This window comes from Callithrix jacchus, chromosome 3, assembly GCF_049354715.1.
Source record: "Callithrix jacchus isolate 240 chromosome 3, calJac240_pri, whole genome shotgun sequence".
In the NCBI taxonomy this organism is placed as follows: Eukaryota; Metazoa; Chordata; class Mammalia; order Primates; family Cebidae; genus Callithrix; species Callithrix jacchus.
In genome coordinates, this window is record NC_133504.1 from 187,737,777 (window position 1) to 187,762,960 (window position 25,184).

A 25,184-nucleotide genomic window follows, 5' to 3' on the forward strand; every position below is an offset into this window, starting at 1 on the left:
ATGACTGGTTCAGGTGCAGGTGTCTGTCTGTGTCTCGTATCTGCAAGTCTGGAGGAAGCCGCCCCACGGTCCTGGCTGGGGGGTTTGCTTTGGTTTCATCACCTGGGAGTGGGTGGGAGAAGCTTTCTGGGAAAAAATAAGACTGAATTTTAATAAAACCTGTAGAAAGGGAAGGAGGGAGGGAAGGGGAGGAAGAGGGAGGGAAGGGGGTGAGGAAGGCGGGAGGGAGAGGGAAGAGAGAAGAACAGAGGGTGGCCCCAGCCCCCATCACCTCCTTCCCACTTACCAATGACAATGATTACCTGAGGGTACTGAGGTTTCAGGCCCTTTCCTTTCCCTCCCTCCCTCCCTTCCTACCTTCCTACCTCCCTTCCTCCCTTCCTCCCTTCCTCCCTCCCTCCCCTCCTCCTTTCCTCCCTCCCTCCTTCCCTCCCTCCCTTCCTCTCTTCTTCCCTTCCTTCTTTCCTTCCTTCCTCCCTCCCCTCCTCCCTTCCTCCCTCCCCTCCTCCCTTCCTCCCTCCCCTCCTCCCTTCCTTCCTTCCTCCCTCCCTTCCTTCCTCCCTCCCTCCCTCTCTGCCTCCCTCCTTTCCTCCCTCCCTTCCTTCCCTCTTCCCTTCCTTCCTTCCTCCCTTCCTTTTCCTCCCTCCCTCCCTCCCTCCCTCCCTCCCTCCCTCCCTCCCTCCCTCCCTTCCTTCCTTCTTTCCTTCCTTCCTTCCTTCCTCTCTCTGTCTCTCTCTCATCTCTCTCTGTCTCTGTTTCTCTCTCTCTCTCTCTCTTTCGGCCCAGTCTCATTCTGTCACCCAGGCTGGAGTGCAGTAATGTGATCTTGGCTCACTGCAACCTCCGCCTCCCGGGTTCAAGCAATTCTCTCAATTCAGTTTCCCAAGTAGCTGGGATTACAGGCACCCGCTAACTTTTGTATTTTTAGGAGAGATGGGGCTTCACCATGTTGCCAGGCTGGTCTCGAACTCCTGACTTCAGGCGATCTACCTGCGTTGGCCTCCCAAAGTGCTGGGATTACAGGCGCGCGTGACTGTGCCCGGCCTCAGACTCTTTATGCTTATTTTTCTTACGTGTTTGTTCATTATTGAGGCGTTTACAGTGCACGCACGTGATTACATGATCAGAAATACGGTCGCGGAGCTGTTTCTGTTGCATTTTAGGAAGTGACTGTAGCATGCATCAGTGCTCAGAGGAGAGCACCGAAGGACTGAAATTAAACTCAATATTGATAAATAGGGGTAAAGAATACTGTGGAGAGAAAATAAAATGGACCCAAAAAGGGAGGGCTGAACCTGGATGGAGCGAGCAGGGGTTCTGCAGGGAGCCGGCTGCAAGCTGCTTTCCCTGGGGACGAGCATGTTACAGGAGAGGCGGCCACACTGAACCGTGCAGGGGCCAGGGCCACGGGGTCACGCTCCATCTGCACAATGACCTTTCGTGGGTAATCATTCATCTGCCTGGAGACAGCAAACATTGGGGCCCAAACAGGGGATCAGTACCTGCTTCATGTACACAGAACGGAGAGTCAGTTAGACGTGATGGAGGAGACCCTGGGGCCGCCCAGGGACAGTAAGGCAGCCCGTGTTAGAGCTAGAACATCCACTGCCCCCACAAAGCAGGGGGACAAATGAGGGTTGTGAGGTCCCTGCAGCCTGGGGACCAGGGCCACCTAGCAGAAACCAGAATCAGACAGGCCACGGAGGGGATGCAGTGGGGGAGAGGGAGGGATATCCAGCGCCTCTCTTCCTCCTGTGGGAGCCTCCCTTTGTGGAGTCCAGTGGGCAGTCACCGGCCACAGCCTCCCAGGGGTCAGCAGAGCTGGCACAGAATGGGCTGGGGGCAGGGGGTGACGGCACAGCCAGGGCATGTGTGTTGCCCATGAGGTATTTCCACGTCATTCTCCCAGGCACTCGCCACTCATGGGAGGACTCTGAGGTCGATGCTGGGAAGCTCCATCATCCCCATTTTCTAGACAGGAAGTATACAGTCCCCGGGGCTGCGGCGAACCACCAGGAGGAAGGCCATGTGGTGTGGGAGGGAAAGAGCTGGTGCTGAGAAGCCATGCTGCTGCCAGGCCACGCCCCACCTGGGCTCTGGGGAGAAGGCTGGGGTGGGCTCAGGGACCCACTGAGGACAGGCTCTGGCTCCTGTCTCAGGAGGGGCCCTGACATGGGGGCTGGGGGCGTGGCCCTTTGCCCCAGCTGTCCAAACCCCAAGCTCTGCAGGCAGCTGCTTCAGGGACCTCGAAATTACATCTCTCTCAAAACAACCCTGTCTTTTTTCTTTCTAATTGCCATGACTAGAATAATCCCACGTTATCTTCTCTGTCACCCTTGACGGTGAATTTAATTTAATAGACTGTAACTGTGCTGCCTCTGATCGTTAAATGCCATGTTTATTTGCCTCATTAGAGGGGACCTATGATTGAAGAAAGTGTGGTGATGTCTTGGGAGGTGGGTTTTGACCAGTGCGGGTTTCGTGGTCAGATTGAAACCGACGTGGACGCAAATGCCTTCCATTCCCAGGGAGCTGAGGCTCCCCCTGCTGAGTGTCCCAGTGCGTCCTGAACCGGAGACTCCTGCATGGGCCCCAGATTCGGGACGGGTGCCCTGCCCTCCCCAGCTGTGGGCAGCCTTGTCCGTGTGGCATCCTCTGAGCTGACTTACCCTGGGAAGGGGCCTACCCTGTCACCTGGCCGTAAGGGAAGGGCACTCTTCATTTGCCAGGTTGGCCAGGACAGCCGAGGTTAAAATCTGGAGTGCGCCAGCCAGTTCCAGATCCCCAGGGGCCAGTGGCCCTGGGCAGTACAGCCAGGGAGGGGCGGCGCCCTGTTCTGTGCGCGGCAAGCCCAGGAAATGTGACCCTGGGGCCTGGGCACGTGCTGTTCACCTTCCAGATACCTGCGTGGACGGACACTTGCAGCATCCGGGTCTCTGCTCGGCATAAGCTCACTGAGCACAGTGCCCAGGTTACTCTGCGCCTCCCCCCACTCCACCCTCCTCTTTCACATCACACTGGCCACCCGACTTCACGTGTTCCTCCTTTCTAGCATCTGACTGTCCCGTGGCGGGTAGCGCCTAGGAGCAGGAGCTGGCATCTGGTTACCCACCAGGGAGGTTCGACTCTGGAACCAGGTCCCCTGCTTTCCCTGGTCGGGGAAGAGATGGCCTCATATGGTCCACAGACCTTTCTATTTTGGGGTGTTTACTCTTGATGCTACCTCAGGGTGGAAGGGGATGAACGGGGAGAGAACGGCTCACACAGAAACTCAGAGAAGTGGAGAAGGACCGATCAAGAGAGACAAGGACAGACTACATCCCCGCAGGGCCCCCTAGTCATAGCAAGATGCAGGAATGACACACCCAGAGGCGTGGACATGGAGAAGTACAGGGACAGAATGACAGGCCAGTCAGGGAGCCAGGTCTGCACAGAGAGAGAGTGAGGGAGAGAGAGAGGGAGGGAGAAACAGAGGGTGAGAGAGGGATGGGAGGGGAGACACACCTAGAGAGAGGGAGGGACAGAGAGAGAGTGAGGGGGGCACACAAGCTGGAGATCCATGCGGAGAGAGGGGGAGAGGGGCAGGGGAAGACACACACACACACACATACACACACACACACACACACACCTTGGGGGAGGAGGGTGGAGAGAGACAGAAACAGAAAGAGATGGAGCAACAGAGAGACAGAGACAGACAGAGGGCCGTGTGGGGGTGTCGAGGAGAGAGGAGCCTGGGGTGGGGGCAGAGGGATGGACCCCGGGTGCATGTTTCTGCAGAGCTGGCCTGGGTGTGCCCCGTGAAGGCCTGCACTGCCTCTGGGGGCTGGGACATAGCGGGACAGGCCTGGGGAAGGCTACTGCAGCCCATTTCTTCTGTTGCTGAGAAAGCAGCTTCTCTGGCTGGAATTCCAGCCCGTCAGGTGTCTGCTGCCCGTCCAGACACTCAGATGCACAAATTTCTGACAAACTTTGGCCTGGCCCATTTCCAGTGAAGATGCTGTCTTGAGGGAGGAGGAAATGCCCCTGATTGGAGAGGAAGACATAGAAGGGCCGTTACCCTGGGCCCAGCTCCCTCCCTTCCTCCCTCAGTGGGTCCTTGAGAGGCGCCCGCTGTTGCAGGAGACACGGTGTCCTCCCCAGGAGGTGGCAGTGCAGGCACCCAGTGCTCCTGAGCTCCCAGGAAGGACGCCACCCACGGCACCCTGGTGCCTTTAGAAGAGGAAAGTTGAGTCGAATTCTAGAATCAACTCAGTGACAGGTGCTGGGATCTAGGAGACTGGGTGATGGCAGAAACAGGTCTCCAAGGTGAGGCTTTCCAGGCAGTGACATAGGGGAGAGCATCAGAGAGGCTCACTCTGTCACTCATCAACCACGCCCAAGGTGTCTCTATGGCCGCATCTCAAACTCCAGCCCAGGGCCAGGCACATAGGAGCTACCCAGTAATAGTGGGGTTTGAGTTTGATCAACGGTTGGAAGCAAAGAAGGAAGGAAGGAGGGAGGGAGGAAGGAAGGAAGAAAGGCAGGCAGGTGGGAAGGAAGGGAGGGAGGGAGGGAAGGAGAAAAGGAGGGGAGGAGGAAGGAAGGGAGAGAGGGAGAGAGGAAAGGAAGAAGGAGGGAGGAACGGAGGGAGGGAAGGAAGAGCGGAAGGGCTCAGAAATGAACCCTGAGTGTGACGGGCACTGCTCACTGGTCTACAGTATAAATCCTTGGGATTAGACCCCTCTCCCGACCTCAGGCCCCCAGTCTCCGTCCTTAACCCCTACTTCCCTCTGGCTCTCAACAGGCAGGCCTGCCCCTCCCCCCGAAGCCCTCCCAGCCCTGCTCAGGCCCCTCTCCTCCTCACCCCTGTCATGGTGGGAGGAGTCAGCCGCCCCCTCACTGCTCACTGTGGGGCCCTCTGCTCGGCTCCACTCCCTCAGGTGTGACTGTTCCTGTGTGAGCCCCACTGGGGGACACGTGGAGGGCAGCTTCTTTCCCAAGCCCAGGCTGCCCTGCAGGTGCGGCCACTCCAGGGCCTTGGGGCCGTGTTGCTTCCTTTTCTTGGCAGATTTTCGGCCTCCCCGCAGGCTGCAGGGGAAGGAGAGGCTGTAGGAAAAGCCCACGGTAATGCTGCTGGATCTAGGAGGTGCTCACGACCACAAGCACCGCCTTCTCTGGAGGCAGAAGGGGAAGGCTGCAACCCGGAGAATCCGACAGACCCGGGCACCCCCACCTCACTCTGCTCGCTGTGGGATTCTATGCAAATCCCTTCACCTCTTGGAGCCTCCGTTTTAGAGAAAATGGGACCGTAGTATGTAGCCACAATGTGAGAGAGCACGCTGAGAAAATACTGCGCGCAGCAGGTGTAAGTTACACGTTAACTAGATTTTTGCCGTCACTGAGTGGGCTGTACCCACGGCCCCCGGCTCACCGGTTCACCTCCCGCAAAGCATCTGTCCTGGACCCGCAGAGATGGGGCTGCTGGAAGAAGCTCTGCAGAGGGAAAACGGGGCTTTACCTTTGGCGGGGCCTGGAGTTTGGGATTCACCTGAAGCCCAGTTGGGACACGTGCTCCTAAGCATGGTCAGAGCTGGGACTGCTGGCCCCATGTGGAGGTTGGCCCACGGCCTGGGTGCTGGGGAGCCAACGGAGCCCCACTCAGTAGAAAGGGGCGGCGGGTCCTGCAGGTAGAATGAGGCTCCCTGGCCCTGATGACTCCCATGTGCTTCCAGGGAGATGGATCCCAGCAAAACCCCAAACCCAGCATTCTGCCTCCGTCGGCCCTGGCTCCTTAGACCTGTGGCTGGAACAATCAATTCCGCGTGTGCTAAATGACAGCCTTCCCTGGGAACGGCTTAACTCATAATTTTCAAGCGCTTAAAGGCATCTTGTCATTATTTAACTCTCAAATGGGATTCTTCAGAATTGGAGAAATATGTTCTGCCAATTTCCCCGCCTTTGGTTTGCTCGCCTGGAGAGCAGAGTGCATTAAGTTATTATGGTGCTGTGGCTGGAGGCGGGTGACGTGGCTGTGCAGAGACCGAATCGGGGCGGTGGAATGTGGGTGGCTTCCCCGGTTCTTTTAGCATCATTTATTGCCTTTATGGAACCTGTTCATGCATTTCAGCAAACTTTTACTGACTGCTCAGGCTGGGATCTGAGGAGGCAGGGCGGGGGCACAGACCCGTGAGGGCGAGGGGTGGCCGAGGCTGGAAGCTGGAGCCAGCAGCTTCATGGACATGAGCAGGGGCCACTCAGCGGGTCCAGGCCAGGCCACAGCTATGGGCACCCGACGTGACCAGGGTTGCTGTGCACAGCATCGAGGGAATGAAGACTTCACCAGGTGCTTTAGGCACCCTTGGGTGGGCCCAGCTCACACCTAATACAAAACCCAAAGGGAGCTGCAGCAATTGGTCCTTCAGGGAGGGAAGAGGTTGTTGCCACTTCCTGGGGTGTGGGGTGACCAGAGACCAGCGCTCCTGCCCCTGGGAACCCGACATTCTAGAGGGGCAGACAGACAATAGCGAAACAGAATCCTTGCCTGTCATCAGGTGGCAGTGCGTGCTATGAAGGCAGCCAGGCAGAATCACCAGTAGAGGTGTGGCGGCGCTGGTCATAGAGTCAGGGCTGCTTAGATGCTGGCATGCAGTGCGGGGCTTCCCATGGGGTGTCTGGGAAGGACAGCAGCACGTGCAAAGGCCCTGAGGTGGACCCTGCATGGAGGTCACATTTCCTGGGGTGTACAGTGCTTAACAAAGCAGTGACAAGTGGTAACACCATGAAGTACCTGCCAATAAGAGGAGCCTCTGCAAGCCTCGGTGTCAGTCACGTAGGCCTGTGTGGCTGACTGTGCCCTACAGCCCCTCCAGAGGTGAGGATGCGGCCAGGCAGCCCAAGGTCCCCACCATCAGTGGGGACTATGGCCATAGACTGTCCACATGGCGGTGGTAAGCAAAGCCACTCTTACCTTGCAGGATGGTCCAAGGGCTCAGAGGTCACCTCCCGGGAATAGTCAGGGGCCAGCCTGTCTTAGGAACGTGCAGGGCGTGGACCACCCAGACCTGTGGCATTAGTTAACCCTTTACTGCTCAGCCGCCAATGCCTTCTGCTTCTGGGAGGGACAGGCAGAGAGAACTGTGCATCCCAGCCGGTCACTGTGTGGGGAGGCTCCCTCATCTGACCCTCGGGATGACTGGGTGGGAGGTGTGGCTCCTAGCACTGCACAGAAGGGACACCTGAGGTCGTGAGTGGAGTGACCATCTCAAGGTCACACAGCTTGTCACCACACCTCCTCCATGGGAGCCTGGCGTGGGCCATGGCCACACACGGATGTCTTGGAGTAATGGCTTTAATCACAGAGGCACCGAGTGGGAGACTGGGTCAAGGGAGGATGAGGGCTAGGCACCTGCTGGGCCTGGAGGGGGCACAGGAGCAGGTCAGCAAGCTCTGCTGGGGGCCTTGGTTGAGCTAGTGCCTTCTTAGAGCTGCGGCCTTGGCCCTGGGCCCTCTCAGAGCTGGGCCCTGGCATGATGGCTCAGCGGGCAGCTGGGTGGAGAAGGAGGAGGCCTGGACACCATCCATCCTGCGGCCTTTCCAGGCTGGGGGGCAGATGCTGCTGGGATCTGCCTGTGCCCCCCCCCCCCCCCGACGAAAGTCTTCACTATCTATTGCTTTTCTCTCCAGCAGCATTCACTGAGCAGCTTCTGGTGCCTTCAAGGTACGAGGGGCTCAGTCTGTTTCGCCTTCTCGCCCAGGTCAGAGTGGGGACCAATTTCAGCATCTGCCCTGCAGCTCTCTGCCTCACACAGCCTGGGGTAGCCCTGGCGAAAAAGCACTGACCTCAGGGCCAGGAGGCCTGCATGAAGGTTGCCCACTGGGCTTTCAGTTGCCTGTGACCTCTAGCAAGTGACCGCACTTCTCTGGGCCTGTGTCCTCAGTCATGCGAGGGGTCCAGCAGAGGCCTGGAGGTCTCAAGGACACTGTCGGCTCTCGCATCGGAGTTTAGGTGCTGGGACCTCAAGTGGGCGTTAGCAGCAGCTGTGGTGGTGTCTGGGTGGGCACTGTGTTGTTCATTCAAGCATTCATTCAATTGGCATTTACCGGCACTCACTCTATGCTGGGCATTGGGCTGAGAGGTGGCTAGAGAGCTGGTCAGAGGCAGTCCTGGCCGAGCAGGAGCTCCCAGGTGGCTCCAAGCAGACACAGTCCATTGATGATGAGAGGGGTGTCAAAGGTCACTTGGGGCATGCAGACAGGGAGTGAGAAGGCCCGGCTGGGCATGGTGGGGGGACGGCAGGCCTCTCGCCTTCCTGAGGCTCTGCCCTGTCTCTCTGAGCCTCCCTTTCCTACCCTCTGGCTTGTTGTTACGGGCTCCGGCTTCATCTGCAGGTGCTGGGACCCTGTGCGTTGTTCAGAGGCTGATTTGTACCACTCGGGAGGAGAGGCAACTAGAGTGGGCTGAGGAACAGAGAACGCCCGGGGCTTTGCTGTTGCATCTGCAGATTTTATCAGCTTACAAAACACAGTTCCATGTGGGCAGGGACCTGGGGGGAGGGGGCGGTGCTTATTTCCCTTGGTGGAATGCCCTGGCCTTTTTATGCAGGACAGGCGCCAGGGCTGCCCGGGAGTCTGGGAGTGCGGGGAGAGGGTGCTTTCTGGGAACACGGCATGAAGTTCCCAGAAGGACTTGGCCACATTCTTCCTCTGCCCGAAGGCGAAGCAGGAAGGGAGCCTCCCCTTCTCGGCGTGGTCCTAGCTGAGGTTTAATTGTCACTCCCTGCCACGTTTGCAAGTACAGGTGTGAGAAGTCTCCTCCCCCATCATCCCCTTCAGGCAGCAGTACGGGCTGCACGTTGGTGGTGGGGTGGGGGGCCCTTCACAGCTCGGGAGCCGGGCTGCGGTGTTCGAGCTCAGCCCCCCCACTGCTACCTCCTCCTCTGGCAGGGGGGTTGTGCTAGTACCCCCGGCAGGGTGTTGAAGGGACTCAATGAACTCACACGTGCAGCACGCCCAGGACTTGGAAGTGACACAGGCAGGACGGAGGGGATGTGTTGTTACCATGTTTCCAACTGCCACCTGATTTACCAATTTACCGCCATGTTTAAGAGTTTTCTAATCAGAGACACTGGGGACACGCAAGCTGACGATGTCCGTGGGTCCTGGCTTAGCCCGTCAGCGTCACCGTCAACCTACGCCTGGTTCTGTACTGCATAACGTCTTTCCACCAAAACCTTTCCGCCGGGTCTCCACAGTCGCAGCACTGGAAGCCTTCTCTGAGCTTTCTGGAGGCGGGGAGTTGTTTGTGCTAATTGCTTCTTATTCCCTAATGAATTTTTGCATTTCGTATGTAGATGTGATCATGCACGTTTTAAAGCAGAATTCCCTTTCGGCTGGCTCGGGCCTCATCTGCTCCTGTCCTGCGCAGTCTTTTCTTCTCTTCGAAAACACCCAGTACATCATTTGGACTGCCTTTTGCAGAAACCAAATACAGTCAACAGGGCCTCGAAAAAATCAATTTAGAGTGTCAGCTTCTATAATCTGGGAACTGGCATACGAAAATGTTATCATTTTGTTCCAAGACCCCGTAAGAATAAATGGAGGCTCTCGTTCTAAAAATATTGAGTTGTGAGAGTTTCTTGGATCTGAGAAGACATTTTTTAAAAAGCCACATGGAGGCTCAGAGCGTCCCACTGAGAAGCCCCCGTCCCAGAGCTTAACCCTGGGAAATTACCCAGGACATGGAGGCTGGGAGGAGTTAAAATACTGAAAATGTTGTTCACAAGTAACCCTTGCTTGTCACAGCAATCGAGAGAAAAACGTGGATTTCTGCCATGCACAGCACATGGTGGGCACTCACTGTTTGCAGAATAAACTTGAAAAAGTTCAGCCTAAGGAGTGACCTGTCAACGCCACACACTCTGGGCGGAATATTACACAGCAGGCAGGACATGCTGACCATTTTGTGATGTCGGAGCGCAGATCTGTGCGTACCTTGTGACTGAAATACGGTAAATATGCTCACACAGGAACCGGATCTAGACAGGAACCGAGGAGGCAGCCGGCCTGGCAGGCAGTGAAGGCGCCGCTGCTTTTCTTCTGGTTACCCTTGTTCTCCATTGCTTCATTATTGTTAAAGCATTCCAAGAAGAATTGAGCACGCGGTAGCGTATCAGGAAGGGCATTTGTTTGACCGTATGTAGATTGCTATCTTTCAGGAATTTTCTGGGAATCCAGGTCACAGGGTAGGTTAATCCATCAGGCTTGGCCCCAAGCCCCGTCTCTGGTCTCTGGCTTGCCAGTTCCCACGCACCCTCCTGGGCTTTCTTCTAGCTCCTCCCTGTCCCGCTTCACTCCTGCTGGGAATCCCTGGATGAGTCCTCTCCCCGGAAGGCAGCTGCTGGATGCAGAAGTTCTTTTGGTCTGTGTTTTGCGGGGTCCGCCGAGTCCAGCTGATTCCACTGTGTGGTTCTTTGCCTCATTCTGTTTGGGTGCTTCCTGTTTGAAGTAACGCCAGTTTAGCTCCTATTGCCCAGGCTGGAGTGCAATGGCACAATCTCAGCTCACTGCAACCTCCGCCTCCTGGATTCAGGCCATTCTCCTGCCTCAGCCTCCCGAGCAGCTGGGATTACAGGCACCTGCCACCACACTCAGCTAATTTTGTATTTTTAATAGTGACAGTGTTTCTCCACGTTGGTCAGGCTGGTCTTGAACTCTCGACCTCAGGTGATCTGCCTGCTTTGGCCTCCGAAAGTGCTGGGATTACAGGTGGGAGCCACCACACCCAGCCCAACACTCTGTGGTTTCCATCCTCCCACAGAGGCTGGTTCCTGGGAATGATGTGGGCCCGGTGTGCCTTGCACCCGGCAGCAGGAGATAGAGGCAACGCCCTGGCCCAGTCACAGGAGGTACTCGTGTGTCTTTCCTGACCAAATGCAAAGCAATGAGCAAGGACTGACTTTACCCCAGCCCTCGTGTACCCCACACCGTGTCAGGATGGCCAGAGACTGGCCTCTACCTGGCCATAAACTCAGCCTGTCCCCTCCAGTCCCCCATCAAACGCAGCTTCCCCCAGTTAACCCAGAAGTCATGGTGTGTCTGGATCAAGCAACCGATGGCGGCTTCACACTGAGGCCCAACACGGCGTCAGGTGCGGTGGCAGCTCTCACCTGCTGCCTGTGACAGCCGCCAAGGTAACTGGAACCTCCTCTCCCCACACCTGCTGCTGCTGGCAGCCTCGGGCCTGCAGGCTCTGGCCTCCCAGCTGGCTGGCATGAGGCTGGAGGGTGGCTCCGTCACCCGCCGTGGCTCTTGGAAGTGTGCCAGGTGGAGGTTTGCAGAGCAGCTGTAGATCAGGCACCTCTGCTGGAGGTTGACCAGGCCCTGCCTGCCGAGGGGAGCCCAGGCAGCTCTGCTTGTGCCAGGAGAGTGACCGGGGCGAATCCGGGAGCTCGGGCCTCATTCACCCTGGATGGTCATACACAGATTCCAAAGACTCCATCAGTTAGGGCAGGAGCCATGGCAAACATCCGACCTTGTGCCGTTTTAAGATCTCCAGACACAAAACCAGCCAGAACCACGGTGCCACTTCCCTCCCACAGAGCTGGAAGCCCACAGCAGCTGCACAGTTTGGAACTTGAGTCGGATGGAGTCTCGCTTCGTCCTTTCTGACCCTGGACAAGTGACTTCACGTCGTGAGTCTCAGTCTCCCTGTTTGTACAGGAAGAGCTGGAATGGGCATGAAGGAAGCAACCTGGCCGGTGTCTGGAAGAGAGCCAGCAGGCGGCTGCCACGGCGAAGCTGTGCCAGCTATTTTTGTCTTCCAGTGCTGCCTGCGCCTGTGGAACTTGGCTGCTCATCGCCTTCCCTGAACCTCTGCCCTCATCACTTAAGTGCGACTGGCCTGGAGCAACCTGCTTCCCTAGCAGCGCTGGCTGATCTCAGGGGAGCTCCCCACGGTCCGCAGCACTCGCACCTCTTGCTCTCACTCACTCTGCCCCTCCTTCCCCTCTCCGCTCCTGCAGCTCCTTGGCCGGGCCTCCCAGAGGACACATGTCGGGGCTCCTGCTATGCTAGAGTGGCAGCTGCATTCAGGGTTCCCTGTGCGTGCTCTCAGCCCCGCAGAAGCCTGGGTTCCCTCTGTTCTGCCAGCAGGGACAGGGAACATCAGTCCCTCATAAAGGAGCGGGGGCAGCCTGGAGTTAGGCCCTGGGGTTACTGCTGTGCCAGGCTTACCCACTCCTTCAGCGCTGGTTACTGAGGAGGTGCGGGGGGTGGGGACAGCCTGGAGGAGGAGGGCCCTGATGATGAGGGCCCTCTCGGGGTGTGGGGTGGCACTCTTGGCTGACTGCTGGGGACTCCCTTCCCGCTCTGAGTGGCTCCTGTGATTGCACTGGCACCACTGGCTCAGAAATTCCCTGCTCACCCTTGTGCACGCCTGGTCTGGCATGCAGCCTGGCACAGTGTTAGTGCTCAGGAGCGGTCTGGAAAGGAACTCTGGCACTGGAGGGTTTCAGTTGCCACAGGAATTTATAGATGGGGAGGGACTGATTCTCACTGAGTCAATGAGACGAAGTTGGCCGGGAGTGAAGGGAGGAGGCGTGTGCTGCTTTTCTGTGGGTCATGTCCCAGGTGGTGCCCCCATTTCCATCCTGAAGGTGTCAGTGAAGGCTGCAGGCAGGGGCCCTGAGGTGGAAGGAGGGGTCCTCTGGGATTAGGCCCGGCCCAGCTTCATTCTGGAAAGATCTGCTAGTGAGCGTCACAGCCCCCAGCACCAGTGGACTCAGAATACCAGTGATCCATGGCAGGCGGCTGCACCCACATGAGTTCGGGGGTGAGGTTGGAGTTAAGGCGATGCCCTGAGCCTAGGGGTCACTCACAGGTGAAATGACACAGCTCTTGTGCTAGGTTGGGCTGCAGTCACGGTCCAGCCTCAGGCATCGGAGAATGCCAGAGGTGCCCAGGATGTGTGGGGCGGGTGCTACATCACACTAACCCCTCCGGGACACAGTGTACAGCTCAGGGAACAGCCTGGGGAGCTCAAAGAACACAAGCCTGGAGCCACCGCATTACCCAACGTTGAGTCTTTTGATGTTGCTGTAATGTTGGGGGAGTGACTTCACGTTCCTTGGGCCTCAGTTTCCTGGTCTGTGCAGTGGGAAGGCATCCTGCTGTTCAGATGCGGTCGTGAGGTCTTGGCAAGGTTCCTTTCACTCTGTCCTCTGCTGGTGTGCGGAGCATGGTGGGCACTGATCTCACCAACTCCACCCACGCAGCTTCCACACCGGAGGGCCTCCTGCTGTCCCCCGTATGGCTGTGGGTCATGGGTTCAGATCCCACTGCCTTCGCTGCTTCGAATTTGGGTGGCTTGCCTGGCAGGGTCTCCTCGCCCCCCACACTGTGCACCCCTCCAGTGCAGGGCTGCTTCCCTCCCCTCTGTTCGCCCAGCTCACTGGCACCCGATGCCCCCTTTCACACTCAGAATCTAGAGAGCATTCTGGAATTTGACTTCACACCCCACAAGTGCCGTGTCACCTCAGTTCCCTCTTCCTCTCTGATCCTGGGAGGGTTTGTTAGAAAGTCTGGGTAGCAGATCAAAGCCTTCTCTTTGCGGATTCCGTGGAGCCATCGGTCCTGGGCACCACAGCAGCCTGTGTGTCTCCTCTCACAGCACAGACCGAGCCTGACCGGGAACGCACTTGGAATGAATTCCGCTGGGAAAACATATCTGTGTCGCCTCTGCCGAGACTGAGGTTCCAGTCTGGGGCCTGCTACCCATTTCCTGTCCCTTTGGGCAAGTCCCTTTCCTACTGGGCCTCAATTTCCCCACATGTGAAGTGCAGATGCGAATACACACACCCTCAAGAGGGGTTCTGGGGTCCCTCCTCCTCCTCCCTTTTCCTCCCTTCCTCCCTCCTCCCTCCCTCCCCTCTTCTTCCTCCCTCTTCCCCGTCCTTGCCTTTCTCCCTTTTTCTCCCTCCTCCCCCTTTCTTCTCCCTCCTCCCCCTGCAGCTGCCGAATACAGAGCAGATGCTGGCACTCAGCCTTGTAGCTGTAAGGAACACACATGTCCACAGTGGCTGCACCTTCAAGCAGGGAGTGGTCCATGCCATAAGCAGGAGACAAGCCAGAGCGTGCCGGCTTCCCTCACGTGTCACAGTGACGAGGGCAATGCCACTGCCCGCCACACCGCTGCTACTCCGTGTGCGTTCTACACATACCTCTGCAATGATCAGGACAGGCACGGAGGTCTGCTTCATCAGCCCTTTAATCAGATAAAAAAACCTAAGTCTCAGACGTGCAAGCCTCGCCCAACCCAGGGCTATGGGGTGGACGGAAGCGCCAGCCTCTCAGGTGGGAGCTGTATTTCACACCTGCGTGTGGCTTCCGTCTCGTGTTGGCAAGTGGAGTGGGGAGAATGGGGGCGCCTCACCCCAAGGAGGAGGGGTGGGCAACGCACTTATGTCCCCGCCAATGGAGTAATTACAGAGGAGGAAAATGGCTTCATTAAATCATTTTTTTAAAGTGAGTATGTACCAACACTCAGCAATTAAGCGGCCGATTTGCAAACAGCCGTTTCCAGCTGCGCTCCCTCCATGTTTCTATTTGCCCGTTTTCAGACTCTGGTTTCTTATTTTTAATTGGAATAAATGTGGATTGGAATGATTGCCTCCTGCGCTGCTGGGTGCACTTAAAGAACTTGGTGGAGCTACTGAGTGAGTGCTGGAGAGGTCACCTGGGGGACAGCACCAGGCACAGAGAGGGGAGACGCTCAGTGAGCACTGTCCACCTCATCCCCTCACCCTCTTCCCCTTCCCCTTTACCCTCCCTCCTCCTCCCTCTCTTTCTCACTCCTTCTTCCCTATTCTTTTCTTCACTATTCCCTCATCCTTCTCCTTCTCTCTTTACCCTCCATCCTTCCCTTCTTTCTTCTCCCTCCCTTTCCTTCCTCCTCCTCCTCCCTTTTCCTCCCTTCCTCCCTCCCTCCTTCCTTTCTCCCCTCTTCCCTTCTCCCTCTTCCCCCTCTCTCTTCCCCATCCTTGCCTTTCTCACTTTTTCTCCTTCCTCCCTCTTTCTTCTCCCTCCTCCCCCTCTTCTCTCTTCCCTCTTCCTCCCTTGTCCCTCTCCCTTTCTCTCCCCTTCCTATTTCCCTCCTTCCTCTCTCTCCTCCCTTTCTTCCTTCCAGACAGGCTGAGCTCTCCCAGGGATTTTGACACCATCCAGAGATTCTAGGGAGAATTCCTCCCCGGCAGGGCAGGCTCAGGAGTCACTAGGACCGTAAGGATGGATGTACGGGGACCTGATCCACGAGTGTCAGCGCCAGTGCTTAGACTCAAACACTCAAACCCAATTCCCACGTGTTCAGTGGGTAACTGTGGCCCAGGGAGGGAAACCCGCTCACCTGAGGTCACACAGCCTTCAGGTCTGGCACCCAGAGCACCTCCAAAGGAATCATGCAAGCATTTATTAAGTGCCAGCTGTGTGCCTGGCCAGTAGAGGCTTGGCTCCCCACTCTAGCTGGGAGAACTGCCTGGGCTTCAGGAGGGGTAGCGCTGGATTTGGGGTTCATCTGAGGGTCCTATGCTCTGGCAGTCTGCTGAGAGACAGGCCCAGCTGTCTGATGTGGGGCCAGTGGCAGTCCCCCTTCTCTCCCTCTGCTCAGCCCACCACAAGCCGGGGCAGCAACTGAGCGGGACACACTAAGCCTGCATCATGCTGACCCTGATGACCAGCCCTCAGCGCCCCTGCCCACAGGCCGCTGTCACGTGGTTGGACTCTCAGTCCCTAGCTATGTCCAGCACCCAGCACGGAGCCTGGCGCCCCGCAGACATTCAGCCCATCACTGGGTTACACAGGCCCCTCACTGCTCTACCATGCTCCCCAAAGCCATACACTTAAACCTGCCATGCCCCACAGTGGTCCCAGCAAGAGGGCCCCCTCCCTCCTTGGGCCCATAGGGCTTCCCACTGGCTCCAACTCTTCCTGGGGGTGACCTGCTGCCGGTCTCCCTTTCTTCACTGAAAAGCAGGAGCTCCCTGGGGGTACATGGAGATTGAAACAGGAAGGCGAGGTGCTAATTCAGAGGCTTCCTCGTGTAGAATAGATGCTCAGTCAGTGCAGCTACCTGTAGAGAAGTTAATAGAGTCGCCCCACAATCTGCATCCTCGAGGATCCTCAGGGGTGATCCAGGGCCTTTGCAGATGTAATGAGCCAAGGATGGAGTGAAAGCAGTCTGGCTTTAGGGTGGCCCTGCATCCAAGGTGAAGATGCAGGCAGAGAGTGGCGCCATGCAGCCCCAGTCCGAGGGACGCCTGGAGCCCTCAGCAGCTGGAAGAGGCAGGAGGATCCTTGCCTGGAGCTTCCAGAGGGAGCTCGGGGCCCTGCCAGCACCTCGACTTTGGACTTCTGACTCCAGAACCATGAAGGGACAAGCCAGCTGGTTTGTGGTATTTGCACAGCAGCCCGGGACCTCAGCCCACGCCCTGGCCTGCCTTCATGGCACTGAATTGCCTTGCCTGGTTGAGTCTTGTTGCTCGCACATTGAAAACACACAGGGAGTGGTCAGCAGGCTGGTGTGGGTTTGTTTATTTGCATGTTCTCAGAAGGAAGGACGTCAAGCATTTAGAATAATGGCCAGGCAAGCAGCACAGCCGCCCTTGTTCTTTCCCCAGAATGTGGAATGTGGCGGCACCTCCTACCTGCATCTCTCTTCCCACGGGCCTGGGCTTCCCGGCACCCTGAGCTCTCTGCCCCTCCAGCCCCACTGCCACTGCTCGCGTTCCAGGTCTTCTAACCACGATCCCAGAGTCCAGGCTTGGAGCGTGCACTGCAGAGAGAAACGCACTCCCGTAGAGAGACAAGGCCATCCATCACTGAGGATCCTGTCCCCCGGGGTCTGCAACAGAAACCCGCACGCTCCAGAGAGCAGGGGCTTATCTCAGGTCCTCTCTCCCTCTGACACAGCGCGGGGAGAGGCAGAGCCGGGCAAACCCGCTTGGCGTTCTCCAGCTTTGCTCCTTGCAGTAAATCTTCCTCATTAGATGGCATCATGGCTACACTAACTTATCTGAGAAAAGATACTCAGAGGAAAGAAGGCAGTGAGTCAAAGACCCTTGAGTTCCTCACTAGGAAAACGCAGTCAGGGCAAGAGGCTTCTGGGAAGAACGGATCCCTTTCTGGTCTCTCAAAAGGGGTCTGGGAGGCCAGACAACAGGGGTACTTGCAGGGTGCCTGCAGGTTAAGGGTGTGTGGTCACAGCCTTTTATGTTAATGGGGACCCCAGAAATGCCTGATTCCAATGCTCTGATGCCTCAAAGAAGAAAACTAATGCAAAAATCCATAGTGGGCTGCCCAGGGAGCAGCAGGGTGTGTGAGCCCAGACCCCCCAGCTGCTTCACCCAGGGGCTGTCCTGACTCCCAGCCCAGCCCTCCACCTTCCCCCAAGCAGCATGGCACTAGAGCAGCATCACCCCATCTTGATGTCACCTGGGGTGCCCTCTGTCTGCTCCTTCAGCCTGACACCTCCAGAGACCCAAGATACGCCAACTAAACTTCCTATCCTTCCTCTCCTCCACCTCGTCAGTCACCTGTCCTCACCTGCAGACACCTGTCCCCTCCTCAGTCACCTGCCCCCCCAGTCACCTGCCCCCTCCTCACCTGTGCCCACCTCAGTCACCTGTCCCCTACTCAAGTCACCTGCCTCCTCCTCAGTCACATCCCCACCTCAGCCACCTGTCCCCACTTCAGTCACCTGCCCCCTCCTCAGTCACCTGTCCCCTCCTCACTCACCTGTCCCCACCTCAGTCACCTGTCCCCTCCTCAGTCACCTGTCCCCTCCTCAGTCACCTGCCTCCTCCTCAGTCACTGGTCCCCTCCTCAGCCACCTGCCTTCTCCTTAGGCACCTGACCCTTCCTCAGTCACCTGTCCCCTCACTCACCTGTCCCCACCTCAGCCACCTGTCCCCTCCTCAGCCACCTGCCTCCTCCTTAGGCACCTGACCCTTCCTCAGTCACCTGTTCCCTCCTCAGTCACCTGTCCACTCACTCACCTGTCCCCACCTCAGCCACCTGTCCCCACCTGTCACCTGCCCCCTCCACTCACCTGTCCCCACCTCAGTCACTTGTTTCCTCCTCAGTCACCTGTCCCACCTCAGTCACCTGCCCCCTCCTCAGTCACCTGTCCCCACCTCAGTCACCTCTCCCCTCCTCAGTCACTTGTTCCCCACCTCAGTCACTTGTTTCATCCTCAGTCACCTGTCCCACCTCAGCCACCTGCCCCCATCTCAGCCACCTGACCCCTCCTCAGTCACCTGGTCAGGAGTTCAAGACCAGCCTGGCCAAGATGGTGAAACCCCATCTCTACTAAAAATTCAAAGATTAGCCTGGCATGGTGGTGTGTGCCTGTAATCTCAGCTACTCAGGAGGCAGAGGCAGGGAATTGCTTAAACCCAGGAGGCAGAGGTTACAGTGAGCAGAGATTATGCCACTGCACTCCAGCCTGGGCAACAGAGAGAGACTCTATCTCAAAAAAAAAAAAAAAAAAGTGAAGAGAAGCAGGTGACATGGAAAGGCATGGAAGGACCTCAAATGCCTATCACTCAGTGAAAGGAACCAATATGAAAAGGTTGTAAATGCTAGGATTCCAAGTGGGTTACATTCTGGAAAAGGCATAACTATAGCAATGGCAAAAGGATTGGTGGTTGCCAGGAGGTAGGGGGTGGGGGGATCAATTGGGGGAGAACAGAGGATTCTTAGGGTGGGGGGGATGCCTGTCATTCTACATGTGCTCAGACTGGTAGAGTACATGACCCCCAGGGCTGGCCCTGACATGAACTCTGCACTCTCGTGGTAATGATGCATCAGGGTGGCCTCACTGATTGTAACAAGTGAGTCTCTCAGTTGGGGCACTGATCATGGTGGGGGGTGTACAGGTGGGGTTGCTGTATGGGTTGGGACTTGTTAGAGACAGAATGCTTGTTTTTAGGTACTGTAAGGAAAAATAGCATTCAGACAAAAAGTTTTTTCAGCAAGGCAATTTTACTTTCTGCAGAAAGGGTACTCCTTGTCAGCTGTCTTGCCAGGAGTGTGCAATGAACAAAGGAAAGGCAAGCATATTTATTCTTTATGCATTGGGTCTTTATTTCTGTGTTTCAGCTCTGTGGGTTGGAGCTACTTCACAATCTAAAGTAAAACTTGATTGGCTAACAACGTAAAACTTTTCTAAATAGGTAACAAACAAGAAAGAGGAAGTCGCTTACAAAAGGACTTAGAACAAGTGTCTTGGTTATGTAGCTGCTGGACGTGCTCACAGGCACGTAGTACAGTCTATGTCCTTGTACTTTAACCAAGATATTTGTGCTGGACGTGCTCACAGAGATGTCCCAGCTTGCAGCCTGTGCCCCTTCCTTATTTGGACTTCTCTTTTCCTTTGTTCTCCAATGCCTTTACCTATTTAGAAAAGTTTTAAGTTGTTAGCCAGTCTAGTTCAGTTTAGATTGTGAAGTCTGGCTCCAACCCACAGAGATCAGACACAGCAGTAAGGACCCAGTGCGTAAAGAATAATACCCCTGCCTTTCCTTTGTTCACTGCACTCTTGTGGCAAGATGGCTAATAGAAGCACCCCTTCTGCAGAAAGGGGTGCCTTGCTGAGAAAACTTATTATCTGAATGTTATTTTAAAATTGCCTTGCTGAGAAAACTTATTGTCTGAATGTTATTTTTTCCTTGCAGTCCCTAAGAACAAGCATTCTGCCTCTAACAGGGCAGAAGGTGTACGGGAACTCTCATTTCTACTCCATTGGCTGTGAACCTAAAAGTGCTTTAAGAAATAAAGCCTATGGGTTAAAATAAAGAACAGGTAAAATTAATTTTAATCACAGATTTTAATTAACTCAATATAGCCAAAAGATTATGTCAACATGTAATCAATATCCACATTATAAAGAAATATTTTATATTCTTTTTAATGCTAAGTCTTTGAACTCAGTGTATATTTTGCAGTCCAAGGGTATCTTGATTTGAATGAATTCACATTTCTAGTGCTGGGTGGTCCTGCGGGTCCCTGGTGCTGCCCAACAGCACAGGTCCAGCCCTCTCTGTGGTCCTCTCTGTGTGGGGAACCACCCACCGCACCCACCTCTGGCCACCCTGCTATCTCTCGAAGCCCATGCAGAGACACTGCTTCTGAACCAGCTCCCACACATACTTTGGACCTGGCTCAAATGCACACTTGCATTTGGCAGAGCAACGCCTCCCACAGATGTCCATGTCCGAATCCCCAGGAGCTGTGACTATGCTAACTTACATGGCAGAGGAGACCTTGCAAATGGATTATATTAAGGATCTTGGTATTATCCTGGATTATCCTTATGGGCCTTTGTAATCACAAGGAGGGAGCCAGAGGGACATGGGACTGTGGCAGTTGGCGCTGTGATAGGAAGCAGAGCGGAGTGACAGACTCCGCAGTGGGGGAAGGGGCCTTGGGCCTTGGACTGCAGGAGATCAGTAGCAGGCAGGAAACACAGGGTTTGGGTCATCCCCTGGAGCTTCCAGGCAGTGCCTACACCTTCATAAGACCCCCTGCAGACGCCTGCCCTCCAGAACTGTAGATAATGAATGTGGCTGGTTTTAAGCTGCTGAGTCTGTGGACCTTTGTTAGAGCAGCCACAGGAACCTCACAGCCCCTTCCTTACCCCCCGCTGTGAACACCCCGCCTCTGAGCCTGGGACTTTCCTGCCAGGAGCTCCTTGTGCATGGACGGGAGAGGAAGGGACCCAGACTAAGGCGGGCAGGAAGATGCAGGGATGGAATTTAAAAGCTTTAGAAGGAAAAGTCATCCAATGTGGTGATGGATTAGACCTGGTAGTGGGGGCAGCCTGGGGGGCCAAGGATGGTGCCCAGACACCCTCGGTTTCATGTTCCCCCTGGTGTCCCCCAGGGCTCTGGACATGCCTGTCACCATCGCTGCTCTTGGCTGCAGTGTCTGATTGCTTGTGCTCTCTCTCTCTCTCTCTCTGTCTCTGTCTCTGTCTCTCTCTCTCTCTCTGTCTCTCGTCTCTCTCTCCCCCTAATAGCAGCCAGCCTGTCACCCCCATGAGAGCAGGGGACAGTGTCCGTGCTGCCCATGGATTCTACCCTCTGTGTAGTGACGGGACACAGAGCAGGTACTCCATATGCACACATCATATGAAGGAATATGAGTGAGGGGATGAATTTGGATTCCTAGGCTCATAGTGTGGGCCTTAAAGCATAGAAAGTTAAACAGATGTAGAGGGAATGAATGGATGAATGGACGAACCAATGTCCCTAGTATCCAGCAGGATCTGGACTTGGGAGTCACAGACATCTGGGGAACTGGATTTGCATTGTCTGCAGGGCAAGGGGCTTCCTAGGCTCCTGCAGCTGCTATTTATTTATTTATTTATTTTAGATGAAATCTCGCTCTGTCACCTAGGCTGGAGTGGTGCAATCTTGGCTCACTGCAACCTCCACCTCCCGGGTTCAAGTGATTCTGATGCCTCAGCCTCCTGAGCAGCTGGGATTACAGACACCTGCCACTATGCCCAACTCATTTTTGTATTTTTAGTAGAGAAAACACATGGTTTCTCCATGTTGGTAAGGCTAGTCTTGAACTCCTGACCTCAGGTGATCTGCCCGCCTCAGCCTCCCGAAGTGCTAAGGTAACAGGCATGAGCCACTGTGCCCAGCCAGGACTGTGCTTTAAATGGACCCGCCTTCCCTGTCCTCAGAGCCCTTGTACCTGGAACGCAGCTGCCATCACAAAGTACCACCGTGGTGATCTGTCTCTCGGGGTCAGAAGTCTGATTGTATCTGCAGAGATTCTGTTTCCAGATTGGGGGGCTCTGAGGGAGCCTGTGCTCCCTGCCTCTCTCCCAGCGTCTGGTGGCTGCCGTGATCCTTCGTGCCTTTGGCCTGCAGCCGAGTCACCCCACTCTCTGCCTTCGTCTTTGTGCGGCCTTCTGTGTGTGTGTGTGTGTGTGTGTGTGTGTGTGTGTGTGTGTGTCCCAATTTCCAAATTCTTATGACACCAGTCCACCAGTCATACAGGACTCGGGGCCCACCTCATCCGGCACAGGTCATCATAACTGATTGTATCTGCAGAGATTCTGGTTCCAGATTAGGTGGTACTCACAGGTTCCGGGTGCACAGGAATTTGGAGAGCACTTCTCAACCCCATTCAAATGCCTTTCCCAGCCAGGCACAACCTCTCTCCTTCCTTCTGGGCTTTGGCAAACATCACCTTGTCAGCCCTCTGACAGCCCTTCTACCACTCCACAACCCAGTGGCCCCCCGCCCCTCACTCCCCACCCGCACCCCCACACTGCTGATCGTCCTTCCCACCCTCATCACATTTGATGCTGCCGTATTTTTGCTGCTTTCTTTACCGTCCATCTGCCTCACCCCATCTCCCCTCCTAGAGCAGGGCCCTTGCTCAAGGGCTCCCTGTGGCAGGCCACGCCTGGCAGGAGCTCTGGGGCTTGCAGGTGTGAGCAGGCTCCTCTGTCCCAGGTGGGGGAGTAAGACTGATGCCGGCTGGAGGCTGGGCTAAGGCGAGCAGTGCGGGAGTGAAGGGAAGGGAGGATTGAGAGGTTTTGGGAGGCAGAATCGATGGGCAGGTCTTGGAGATGGCTCAGTGGGGTGGGGAAGGAAGGGGAGGCTTCCCTGTGTCAAGCTCGTAAACACAGTCATTTGTTTCTGGAAGGGCCCTGGAATTTTCTGGGTCTCTGGATCACATCGATCCTCTGCTAATGGGCCTCTCTCTGCGTCCTTCCCAAAGAAAATCAATTCTCTGAGGTTTGAGAGTAAGTGTGCCCTAATTACACCTCCCCTGGGCTTCTTTGTTCGCTCCAGCCCAGTCCTCCCTGGGGAGGCCAGGGGCAGACAGAGGCCAGACGGGTCCTCAGGCCCCCGCCATCCTGGGGAAGAGCTGGCCCCTGGGAATCGGAGGGCTGGGGGTTGGGGGTCTGCTCTTTGTCCTGGCCTAGGAGGAACCTTGTGACCCCGAGGCCTGTGAGGGACACACATTCTGGGGACCTGTGGCCACATGGCCACCATGCCTAGAGATGATAAACAAACAGTCCATTTTCCTGAAGCCTCAGTTTCACTCGAAGATTTGGGGAGGAATTACCTCCATGTAGAAAACAGCAAGGATGTGTTCTAGGAGGGCATTAAACAGCTCCCAGCAGGGTGGGGTGTTTAGACTGAAGCAGTTCCAGGCCTGTCCCCTCGGCCCCCACGGGACACACTGGGTGAGTCTGAGAAGCATTGACCTCGAAGTCAGGCCACACAGCAAGTCAGCACAGGCTGGGCTTGGAGCCAGGTGCTGGGTCTGATGCAGGAGTACCAAAGCTCCTGGTTCCAGCCCAACCCCTCCTCGCCCAAGCTGGGGAGTTGCCCCAGTCCCTGAGCTCAGCTTCCCCCAGTGTGTCTCAGCAGTGATCAGACATGGGGAAGCCCCACAAGGCACAGTGCCCATGGCAGGAGCCCCACAGCCACGTGTTCTGTCTCTATTCTCCCCGCCTTGGGTCCGTGTCTGGATTCTGCATTGATAGAGCAGGGGTGAGATGGGAAATGCTTCCCCAAGCCCCTCTCTGATCCTCCCTCTCCAGCACACTCAGGTGTGTTCTGCAATCCTGGTGCATTTTAACAGGTGATGATGAGGTGTTGGTTTTAGGGTGTCTCTCTGGGACCTTAATCTTCAATGGAGAATTAATTTCATGTCCTGATGCATGGACAGCTTCCAAACAGCAGATATGAAGTCACTTTTGTGGCTTCTCTCCCTCTTCTTGCTGGGGAGCCAAGGCACTTTCAAGCTCAGTGTACCCCCAGATTCTCAGGTGGCCAGCAGGGCCTTGACCCACGAGGTACTGAGCGAACAGCCCCGTCTCCCAGCACGAACCCGCCAGACGCTGCTCCCAGGCGGGCACAGTGTTTGGGTCTGATTTCCAGCAGCCACCCAAGCTTGGGCACCTGCCTGTGGTCCCCTATCATCCTGTGCTGCAGGTGGTGGCCAGGGTGGAGGACGGGGCTTCCTGGAGGAGCTCAGAGTCCGGAGAGGGAAAGAGGCAAGCAGTCAGGCCACAGGGACATCTCAGCACAGCTGGCGAGTGTCCCGCCTGCACACAGCCCACGGGCCTGAAATCAGATGGGCCAGCGTCAAATCCTGAGTGGGCTACTTATTAGCTGAGTGATTTCAGGCAGGGAACTATCCCCTCGGAGGCACCTCTGGTCATCTGTGATGCATACGGTGACCTAGAGGTGCCTGACACATAGGTGGCATCAGGGAGGAGTGGCTGGCTGGGATTTGGAGTCAGAAGGACCTGACTTTGGATCCTAGCTCTGGAGCTGAGCTCCACACCTGTGCTCCACACCTGTGCTCCATACCTGTGTGCATCCTCAAGCATCCCTGAGAAAGCCCAGTCTCCTCTCCTGCCTTGTGGTGCAATGCCCCCAGGCAGAGTGCTCAGGACTGCACTCAGGGTGTCTGGGGCACTCTGCCTGCAAGGCACAGGGCAAGGGCTGGACACCATGTGGGCCGATGAAGGCTGTGCCCGGAAGGAACATGGCTGACGGCTGTCCCCTTGTTCCTCCAGGTCGTCGGATTTCGGGACGTCCTACACCAAGCTCACCCTCCAGCCTGGCGTCACCACCATCATCGACAACTTCTACATCTGCCCGACCAATAAACGGAAGGTAGGTGCTGGTGGGGCAGCCGCTCTGGCTCTTGCATTGCGCCACTCACTCTGCAAAGCAAGGAAGCTGCTGCCCTGCCTGCTGCTCCTGCTTTGGACCAGCCGGAGTGAGACATTTCATCCCAGCTCTTGCTGCCACCCCTCCCACTGCCACCTGACACCGTTCTGTGCTTTAAACCAGAGGCCAGGCTTTGGAGGAAGGCGCCACCTGCATACCTGGGGCACATTTGTCTTCCCCACGCGGAGGGGGGGCGCATCCATCAGGGCACAGCGGGCAGGAGTTGTGGGCCTGGAAGCAGAGAGAGAAGCTGTCTTGGGTTGAGAGCCCTCGGAAGGCAGCGCTGAGCAGGCCTGTTCTTTGGAAGTTAGTTGATCTGGTTTTGATTGGGCTGTGATTTTCATCTGAGCTCTCTTTGCTGTTTTCTGGGTCTGGGGGAACTTCCTGACTTTGCTCTCTGGCTGGCTGTAGGAGAGAGGGGTGTTTCCAAGGCTACCC

The 25,184-nt window shown here is 56.2% G+C and overlaps 1 protein-coding gene across 10 annotated transcripts in view; it reads left to right on the forward strand.

The window, feature by feature from the left end:
• The window catches only part of SORCS2 (sortilin related VPS10 domain containing receptor 2), a 575,162-nt gene that overhangs the window by 325,046 nt on the left and 224,932 nt on the right, over nt 1–25,184 (forward strand). For all 10 annotated transcript variants that reach the window (XM_035294142.3, XM_035294144.3, XM_035294143.3 and 7 more), the window contains exon 3: nt 24,590–24,689. In XM_035294142.3, the coding sequence (XP_035150033.3) occupies nt 24,590–24,689 (100 nt within the window). The remainder of the gene's footprint in view (nt 1–24,589; nt 24,690–25,184) is intronic.